The sequence below is a fragment of the Anarrhichthys ocellatus genome, unplaced genomic scaffold, assembly GCF_004355925.1.
Source record: "Anarrhichthys ocellatus isolate YVR2014 unplaced genomic scaffold, GSC_Weel_1.0 scaffold39, whole genome shotgun sequence".
NCBI lineage: Eukaryota > Metazoa > Chordata > Actinopteri > Perciformes > Anarhichadidae > Anarrhichthys > Anarrhichthys ocellatus.
Window position 1 is genome coordinate 3,615,174 of NW_022280069.1, and position 10,559 is coordinate 3,625,732.

At 42.4% G+C, this 10,559-nt stretch overlaps 1 protein-coding gene across 1 annotated transcript in view; it reads left to right on the forward strand.

Moving 5' to 3' along the window:
• Nucleotides 1-4,771: 4,771 nt before the first annotated feature.
• Nucleotides 4,772-10,559, forward strand: part of LOC116394328 (PR domain zinc finger protein 1-like) — a 22,178-nt gene continuing 16,390 nt past the window's right edge. The window contains exons 1-3 of the mRNA XM_031867356.1: nt 4,772-4,958; nt 7,985-8,317; nt 10,548-10,556. Of these exons, the coding sequence (XP_031723216.1) occupies nt 4,932-4,958; nt 7,985-8,317; nt 10,548-10,556 (369 nt within the window). The 5' untranslated portion in view covers nt 4,772-4,931. The remainder of the gene's footprint in view (nt 4,959-7,984; nt 8,318-10,547; nt 10,557-10,559) is intronic.

Genomic DNA, 10,559 nt, shown 5'->3' on the forward strand with positions numbered 1-10,559 from the left:
GTTCTCATGCAGCGTCGGTAGATATGCCTACGAAAATGAATGTGCTGTAATTTGTAGGTAACCCACAAAATCAGTTCTTATATAATCCACGTATTCATGAACCAGGAAGTATAAAGACTGCAGAAACTCACACAGGACAGGTGGGTAGGGAGGTGGATGTGAAAATCATTTTGAAGCGCAAAGGCAACATTTATTTATTCGTCACGTAACTTCCGTACTTAAGTATCGTCACTTCCTTAGTAATTGCAAACAATCTTTTCCTAAAGCTAAACACATCATTTTATTGCCTAACCCGAACTACGTTGTTTCCTGTGAAGACGGAAGTTTTATTTTGAAAAGACTGTATGCATATAACGAGTGTAAATTACTACTGGATTTTCGTTACACATCCTAAGAATCATTGAAGACACGTTGTTGTGTCACACTCAGAGACACTGAGCGCAGAAACCTCTCCTGTTTAAAAAAGAAACCTTTTGTCTAACCCGGTCGTCCCACTGAGATCCAGATCTGTTATTTAAGAGACACCTGAGAACAAACACACGACCGGAGAAAAGGCTGCATGCAGGCCAGTGTCCTGTTTCAGCAGGGACATAATGCAGAATACATGAAGCTAATATGGGTTAATGGCTAAAGAAAGGCTGATTTTATTGTAAAAAAGTCAGAGCCTGAAACTAGAAGAGCGGAGGCTGTTGTGGCAGCAGATTAATGCCCACAGTGTATGAAACCAGATTGTTTTCTTTCCCTCCAAAGGAATGTGAATCCCACCTGTAGCCCCTGAAGCCCATCCTCTTTCTCTTTCTTCCCTCTCCTTTCTCCTCTCTCACCTTCACTCTCCCTCCTCCTCTTCCTCCATCTCCCCCCCCCCCCTCCCGTTTCCTATACTCTCACCTCCTTCTCCTCGTCTCTTTTATTTTGAAAAGCCCCCATGGTGGTCAGATTTCAGCGGAGCTCACTGGCTATAACTGCGGAGCGGAGTAGAAAGTTTATGGAAGAGAAAAGTGTGTTTCCATGGACTTGTACGCATGTGTGTATGTGTACATGAATGTTTGTATGTGTGTGTGTGTGTGTGTGTGTGATAGAGGCCCTCTGTTAAACTAACAGAGGCCCAGGTGGTCTCTGGGCCCTCTTTTGTCTCTCCTCTCTGCCTCCTGCAGGCATGCATGCGGGACCACCGCAGAAACAAAAAGACACATTTCAATGTGACTTCAGAGCAGTTTTGTGTGCAGGGAGAGTGAACTCCCCTCACACCCGTTCTGTTGTCGGTACTTTAGAGGTTCTGGAGCGGCATGTCCTCGTCTCAAAACTCCTCTCTCTGTCTCTTTGTCGTTGGGCTTTACTCTCACTGCAGGTGACGCTAGCGATGCCATACGTAGTTTGCTAATAAGATTAAGCTAATAAATAAAAGCTAATCACTGAGCTAACTGTTGCTAAGCTGCAAATGTATTTTCAAGGTTTTAGAACTTCTTGTATTGCTGCTCAGGAAAGACTATTTGTTTACAAATGTTGATTCATTTTTTAATTAACGAATACATACATATGTAAAAGGAACTTGAGTTAACTCGGCTGTTCGCACCAAAACCACTTCTTTATTCTCACATGCTGCTCACAGTCACTTACAGTCAGGAGGGAAAAAAGGAAAAACACAAGCCGACTTGAAAGCACCACCACTGTCCAGCATTACTTTTCCCTCAACATATTCTTTATGCAAAATAGTTGCACATGTGTGCACTGTAATTTTATGTATGTGTGCGTGTGTGTGCGTGTGTGTGTGTGTGTGTGTGTGCAAGTGTGTGCAAAGGTCCCTACATCAGCCAATCTGCTTCCAGAGCATGTCTTCTTCCTCTCTGGTTGTTTTGCAGAAGGAAGGATTGCTTGGCTGCAATGCATCAACATGTCCGACAGCTGTGGGACAGATCTGCAGCTGTGTGTGTGTGTGAGTGTGTGTGTGTGTGTGTGTGTGTGTGTGTGTGCGAGTGTGTGTGTGTGTGTGTGTGTGTGAGTGTGTGTGTGTATTGGGGTCGTCTGTTGGCAGGAAGCAGTAGGCAGCGAGTGATGTGGTCAGACCCTCTGTCACCAGAAACAGAGAGAGAGAGAGAGAGAGAGGGACAGGGAGAGAGAAAGAGAGAGAGGGAGAGGGAGGGAGGTACCTTGTCTCTCTCTCTCTCTCTCTCTCTCTCTCTCTCTCTCTCTCTCTCCCTCTCTTCTTCTTCTTCTCTCCTTCCTGTTGCTTGATTTCTTTTCCTGATCATCGTTCTTCATTAGAGGAAGAAGAAAGAACACAAACAGACGGAGACTCATTTGGCTCTCTGAAGGCTGATGATTGTTGATCAGGATATGATTTCAGACACGTTACTAAAATGCAACGTTTCTCCCTAAATTGAATCTCGTGAGTTTGATCCCATGCTTTTTATCAGCAGCAGTGTGATGATGTACTTTTACTTTTGGTTTTGGAGGACAGAATCGTTCATGTCTTCAAGTATTGCCAGCTGTAATTTCTCAGAAAACTGGATCGTGTTTTGGAAATAAACTTAATTTAAATTTAAAAAAAATAAATAATATTATTTGTATCAATCCAATCAAGATGTGTCATTAGAATCAGGTGAGGTGAAGAGGTCTCCATGTCTGCTAATGCACTTTAGAAGAACCTTTAGTCAATATGTCAAACAGATTAAACAGACAAGAGTCTGAGAAAGACTTGATGTTGTTTTTCCTTTTTTAGATACGATTTCTAGGGTTGATTTTGTTACTTCTTTTGTTGTCTTTCATTTCCACATTTCATTTCTCATTTTTAAACAACTTTTTCTGCAGATATTGCGTTAGATTCCTGACACTTCTATGTGTCGTATATCATCTAATATGAAAAAAAGCATCAAAGTAAAATGAAACAGCAACTTTTCCCTGATTTTGATTTATTTTGTAAAGGAGCGATCGAGAGAATAACAATAGTGAGAAAAGAGATGGAAAAATCTGGAGAAAGAGAGAGAGAGAGAGAGAGCGAAAGAGAGAGAGAGAGAGGTCAGTGTGGAAAATCACTTTTTGTAAATAGTGTGGAAATCAAAGAGACGGGGGAGAAAGAGGGAGGTGAGTGAGTAGGAGGCAAATTGAGGGAGTCGGGGGGCAATTAGATGGGAATTTCCAGTGTTAGTGAGCGAGTGAGCTTTTGTTATAACAGGGAGAGTGAGAGCTGTTTCATGCATGTGTTGACTTTATACCTGTTATAGCACATTTGTTTTATTATGACATTATAATATATGCTTATTGGAACTGAGGGAGTGAGAGAAAGGTGTTTCCTCTTGGCTGTCGGATCTTCATCCATGCAAACTGATAAGTATCCAGCAAAAGGGTCTTCTCATTCCCTCTGTCTGATATTTAACACTAAGCAGCACAATTATCTTCCTAACAAATGATGAAATTGGTGGATTCATAAGCAGCTCGTCATGTTTTGACAGTTTCTTTCCTCGTGATGTACGTTCAGTGCCAGAGTTCAGGAAGTGGAAGGGTCTGCGATTGATGCTCTCCTCTTTATTAAACGTGATCTCTCCCTCCTTCCGTTGCCTGTAACTTAGTTTTTCACCACAAATTTTCTCTTCGACACAATGTGGTTTTGCAGAATCGTCAGTGGAAGGAGGAGGCGGTCCTGTCATGGCAGCATAAAGAGGAAACGCTCACCTGACAGCATTTTCTTAATGACTAAAAAAGTCACTTTGACAGACAGTTGATGTAAGAAACGGTTTGTGTTGTGATGAGAACTTTAAGAGAGGAAGATCCTCCTCTCTCTTTTTCTTAAATCACCAGATTGTGATCACATTTATCTCTTTGTTCCTTTCTGCTTTCTCCTCACAAACACACAAACGTGGATACATTTAAATTAGAAAACTGGCAATTCAGTCACTTAAAAAAGAGAGAGGGACGAAGAGGGAGAGCATATAGACGATCATCTATTTTCATAATTTAACTGCAATGTTTTCATATTATATATATATTCTTTTAAGTGAAGTAAAGTTAAACTTTTGCCTCCTTATTTGTATTAATATGTTTAATTACGATGTTGCACTGCTTTGTTCACACTTTTCTGTATTCTTGTAGATCTTTACTTACAGCAAGAGAGAGTGAGAGAGAGAGAGAGAGAGAGAGAGAGAGAGAGAGAGAGAGAGAGAGAGAGAGAGAGAGAGAAGTTTTAAGGAAACAAGGGCAGACCAGTCCTGCCCCCTAGAGGCAGTGTGTGTGTGCGTGTGCGTGTGCGTGTGCGTGCGTGTGTGCGTGTGTGTGTGTTGAGGGGGGAGCATTGAGTCACTGTCACAGGATGTCCCTCTCTTCCCCAGGAAAACACACACACACACACATGTTGTTTACCCTTTTGAAGCTGCTAACAGACATTTCCCACGTACACACACACACACACACACACACACACACAGACACACCAGCATCATCATCATTGAAAGAAAACTTTATTTTGATGCAGAAAAAGTTCTGTTGTCGATGTGTGTGTGTGTGTGTGTGTGTGTAGCTCATGGCCTCAGGTGAAAGCTTCCGCTGCTTCTTCCCCGTTAAGAAAAGTGCGCGTGTGTATGCGTGTGTGTGTGTGTGTGTGTGTGTGTGTGTGCGCGTGTGTGTGTGTGTGTGAGAGAGAGCGAGAGAGGGAAGGTGGGGGCGTGAGCTGGGCGGAGCCAGGAGGAGGGGGTTGCCCTACGGACTATCGGGGGCGTGGCTTAGAGAGAGAGCTTAGTCAGATGGACGTCTGCATTGTGAGGCATTTGAACACAGGACACCGAGTGGATCACACACACTTTAACCCGCACACACACACACACACACACACACACACACACTGGTGGAGTATCAGCGCTCGGAGCGGGACGGACTGCACCTGTCCGACACACACTCTCTATCCTCAGACACACACACAGAGGAGCTGACCGGTCGTCCCTATGTGTGGATGGGACCAAAGTTACACGGTGAGTACGGAGCAGCTCGAGACACCCGCTGACCTTTTAACATTTACACCAAAAAGAACTCCTGAGGGACTTTTATATATATATATATATATATATTTAAAAATAAATACATTTGAGCTCCTTTTGTGTTTGTTTTTTACTTTTATGTTAATTGTATGTTAAACTTTCCGGATTATGAGGACAGTATAATTAAGTAGAATTTTAAATGGCTTCTTGACTCAAACGTGTATTTACTTTTTAAGGTTGTTTTGAATCCGATTTTCGTCTTTTTGGTGCTTGTTTCTCGGTTTTTTTATTTCTGACTTGGTCAGAATGTTTTATTTTATTTGAATGCTGCTGGTGTCTTCTTTTTCTTTTTCTTTTTCTTTTTCTTTTTCTTTGCACTTTATGTGGATTTAGCTCAGCGTGTGTAACCGCTGCTTGAGGTGTTTCTCTTTGAGTGAGTTGGAAGCTGTTTGTTCTGCACCTCAGTTTGGGACTTTAGTTTTTGTTGCACACTTTAAGGAGTTTACATTTGGTTTTTAATGAAGACAGATGGACTCAGATGGACATTAGTGTCTTTTTTTTTTGTGACCTCAATTTGACTTTTTCTCCTCTTGGATATAAATGAGTGTGATTTCTCATTGCTGTTGAGTTTTGTTGCCCCGATAGTTGCTCAAGCAGCTCACAGAGTTTCATCTTGACTCAACTTATTAAATTGTTCCTTCGTTTGAAATTCCTCTGGCTGATGTGCACACTCAGCTTTTTTTGTGCTTTTCAGTTGGTCGACAATATGCGAGAGGTGAATTGTTTCTGTTTTTGGTTTCACTATTAGTTTTGGATGTTGCAGCTGTTATGCAAAGAGTTCAGCTGAGAGCTGAAATATTGAGAAACATTTCCATTTTATGATCAGCTTTTTTGGATGTGCTTTATTTAAATAGCAACTTTAAAGCAGAGCAGAAACTGTTGCATTGTGTGTGTGTGTGTGTGGGGGGGGGGGGGGGGTGCAGCTCTTGGGAGAAATTACATTTTATTGCTGGAAATGTTTTTACAATTCTAATGATTGAATTCATTTGAATGATTTGCTCCGGTTTGAGCAGTTTTACTGTTAAAGTAAAGGATGTTTGAAGCAGCTTTTTTCTTCTTCTAATAATTCAGATTTTAAGAGCATTTTTCTGCAAGTTTAGAACGAAAGAAAGTCAGCTGCGTGTTTTGCAAGACCTCAAAAAAAACATCAAAATCAGAAGAGATGATGACTTATTAAATTCAATGTGTGGTTTCTGTTTTTATTTTTTAAAATCACTCGTCAGTAAAAAGAGGAGATGTGAGTTCATCTCTTTGTGTCATTTCTTGCTAATACTTAGTTTTGTTTTTTTGTTGGGGGGGGGGGTGAGAGTGGTTAGCTCTGTGACTGGAGACAGTTGGATGTGAAATCATTTTCTTTCTTGCGGCTGCAGAAGAATTCACAGTGTGGTCTCTGTTGATCTGCTGCTTTTCTGCTCGCCTGCGTGGGATGAGCTGCATGTTTTTCCCTGAGTGGATATCTGTGTGTGTGTGTGTGTGTGTGTCTTGGGTGGGATCTCGTTTGAAGTTTTGTTTGCGCTGCTGTGGCCCCCCAAATGGAAATGCTTTGGCGCTCCCTTCCTCATGACCCCCACCCCCCCCACCCCACCCTCCATGTCCATTACCCACACACACACACACACACACACACACACACACGCTGGGAGTCGGGATGATTTGCCGGTTCCGCTGCAGCGCCACTCTGCTTCCAATTTTAGCTTCATTCAGACACAGACAGCATTTCCTTCCTCTGTCTTCAACCCCAGGAAGAGTCGGGAGGAGGAAGAGGAGAGGGAGGGGGGGTTTAGGTTCATAATCCTCTCTCACACAAACTGATAACTGAGTTACACTTTCTGGAGAAAAAAAAGTCGTAAACACTCCAAAGGGAATGTGAGAAGTTAATTTGCTTTCACTGAGAGAGAGAGAGAGAGTCTGAACAATTATCCAACGTCTACAAACAGGTTTCATTTACGGGAACATGTGGATTTAAAGGAAAATATTCACCAGCTGACGTTCGTTGTTGATGTCTGAAAGCATCAGGATTCATTTTATTCTTTTATTTTAAAAGCCATTCGTTAGAAAATCTCTGAATTCTTAATGGACACAGAACACTTTTATACGAGACACGAGTCGAGTTCAGAGTCTCCAATCTCAGAGTGACTCATTCTCAATCAGACTTTGTGGTTTTATGGACAGAAAAAAAGAAAAGACGAATGAGAAATCACTTAAATTCATTTTCCGAGCAGGGAAACATAATTTCTCATTGCGTCTGATGATAATCATCAAACAAATGAATAACATAAAGAGTAAAAAGGCTGGGTTCTGGTAGTTGTTGCCGGGCAAATGACCACAATATGTTCATCATTTTGTTGAAGTGATTATTTGTTGTGAATGAATGCAGGTTTTTATTACCTGATTGTTTCCCAAATTAGTTTTTTGTAAATAGTAGACAGGACAAACTGCTTCCCGTCCGTTTCCAAGTGTGTGTGTGTGTGTGTGTGTGTGTGTGTGTGAGACGGCAGCATTAATCAGACCCCCCCTCCCCCACTGAGTCACCCCACATAATAATCAGAGCTCTTCCTCTCTTCTTGCTCTCCTTCTTCATCAGCTTTTATCACCTTTTGTCCTTTTCCTTTTCTTTCCTCTTTTTCTTTCTGGTCTTTTCCTCCCACATCTACTTTTCTTTTCTTACCTGACTTATCTTTTTTCCCACTTAGTCCTCTGTCATTGCTTTTGTCTTTGTCATCCTCTCTGTCTCTCTCCTGTCCTTCCTTTCCCCCCTTTCTCTTCTCAGCTTTACCTTTCTTTTTTCTTTCTTTGCCTCAGTTTGTTCTTCTTCCTTCCTTCTTTCTCTCTCCTTATTTTCCTTCTTCCCTCAGATCTCTCTTCCTCCATCCTCAGTCTTTCTGCATGTTTACATAAAGGAGATAAAAAATTTAAAATCTCTCTTTTTTTCCTCTCTTGTCCTCATTTCTTGCAACCAGGCGACCTCTCATAGCTCGGCCATGTTGACCAGTGAGGGGGCACACGCCATGGAGGAGGACGACGACGCGCACCACGGAGCCAAGATGGCCTCCACCGCCACCACCAGCTCCGGCTCGGACCGACCGGAGACGGCGGCGGCAGACGTGCACATGGAGATGGAGGAGGCGGACATGACCCGATGGACGGAGGCAGAGTTCGAGGAGAAATGCACGTACATGGTCAAAGACACGGCGTGGGAGGCGGGGCCAGACGGAGACTCCGTGACGACAACCAGGGCCGAGGCATCGCTGCCCCGGAACCTGGCCTTCAAACACCCGGCTGACAGCAAGGAGGTCAGAATCAGAAACACACACACAACCCGACAGACACTCAGGCAGAGAAAGCCATCTGCTCAGAGCTCGTGAGTCAGATCCCGGTCATGTAATGGAGAGGGGTCGTGTCTCGCCATAAAACTACACGTACACATTACAGAGACGAATCTGTGTGTGTGAGTGAGTGGGTGTGTGAAACGCCTGGAGCAGGAGTTTACACACACACACACACTGTAAATATAGTTGTGTGAACACTGCGACTTCATCGGCTCGTATCCTTACATGCACTGATGACAGCTTTATCACAAGTGTGTGTGTGTGTGTGTTTCAAATCTCATAGACGTTGTGTCGTGTCATTAAACTAGCTGCAGTACCGTTGCCTGCTGGCAGGGAGCGCAGTTCAACATCTCAACAGACAAAACGCATCAAACGGCTTCTGTTTGCTGAGGTTAACGAGGTTATAATGTCAACTTTGACCCCTCAGATTATTCTTCTTTAAAGAATAATCTGATTCAGGTTGTCTAGAAACCCCGAAGGTTCAGGGAAGATCTTTTGGAAGCCAGACACATCAGCTGATGATAATCAATAACTGCAGGTGAAGACAAATCTGATCAACACGTCTCTTTTCCTCTGTAAATCTTTCTCAACTAACCAAATAGCAAACCTTGTGACTTTAAAGTATAACGTTTTAATTATTGATCGAGCTGGAGGTGAAAAAGTCAAAATGTCAAAGCGTCAAAGGTTGAAACTGAGGTTAGATAACGGTGAAGTATTGCACAGAACCAAAATGACTCTCTGGTAACGTGAACAAAAACAGAATGTTTAGCGACTGAAACTTAAGACAAGTAGCTGCAAATTTGTATTTTCCATCAGCGCCAATTATTAATTATTATCATGCTCGTTTCCAGGTTCATGGTTGTATTTGGGGTTTCTACTGAAACATGTTAACATGCTTTAATTCTCAGAAAAGTCTTTATTTCTCACATAGTGTCTGTGTGAACCCGTCCTGTTAAAGGCACAGTTTTAACGCTTTCACACTTGCTTTATAATTAAAAAAAGACAGATATCTCACTTTCTACAATATGGAACCCTTTAAATAACAACATCAGAACACAACTTTTTATAAGTGCTCAATTCAGAAAACAAATAAATGATCAAGAGCGTTAGAAAGCTTTGTCGTTTGCTGTCCATGACACAGATGTTAAGGTACAGATGTTAAGGTCTGCACACACAGCGGTGGATCTTTGCCGTGTTTGTCAAGGCAGTTGGAATCCGGGGAGACAAAAAGTGCATGACTGCAGGTCAAAGAGTCGGGAACTTTCGGCAATTTTGACACCTTGTGAGTTTGATCACATAGATTTTCTCGTCAGCGACTTATCAACGGGAAACTGAGGCAAGAACCTGAGAGAGAAGCTGATTTGCTGATCAGCTAATATTTATCTGAAGGGCGGGAGTTTGTCGCTCTGATGAAAGACAATTGTGTATTTGGGTCAAAGAAACATTTTAAAAGTATGTCAATAAGTTCAGGAAAAAAACAGGGAAAGAGGGGATTTCCCATTCCACTTTAGGGTTTTGGGAAAGACGTCTGTTTGCGTGGGTCATGCATGAAGACAATTTTGTGTGTGTGTGTGTGTGTGTGTGTGTGTGTGTGTGTGTTTGAACCCGATGTCTAGTCGCCACATAATCCCTTTCTTTTCTCTTCCTCCTCCTTCCATTTTTCTTTTGTTCTTTGATTGAATCAGACAAGAAACAAAAGTTTTCTTTTATCTGGATGTTTCTGAAGTGGCAGAGTTTTGTTTTGATGTGGCGACGAGTGGAGGTGCATCGAGAGATTTGAAAAGAGATTTTACAGTTTTTTTTCTGTAGCCACACACGCACGCACAAACACTCCGAGTGAACCGAAGTGTGAGGTTCATTAATTATCTCCATGTGTTGACAGCTGCTTGGTCATGTTTGTGCAAACAATAAGACTTAATCAGACTTAATGACACATACCACTGATGGATGTGCACGATGACGTAAAAAAAACACACACACACTTAAACACTCCGTAACTACGGCAAGTATAATCCTTGCATCTCAACAAGTTATAATCTGTCGTTTTTAAGATATTGAAAGGGAGTTGATGAGTAACATTTTTTGCACAACGTATTCAGGCTTGACACACACGCACAACAACACACTTCAAAGAACTGTCCGATCTTTTGTGTAACCCGTCTGTGTGTGTGTGTGCGTGTGTCTTTGCGTGCAGGTGGTCGGCGTA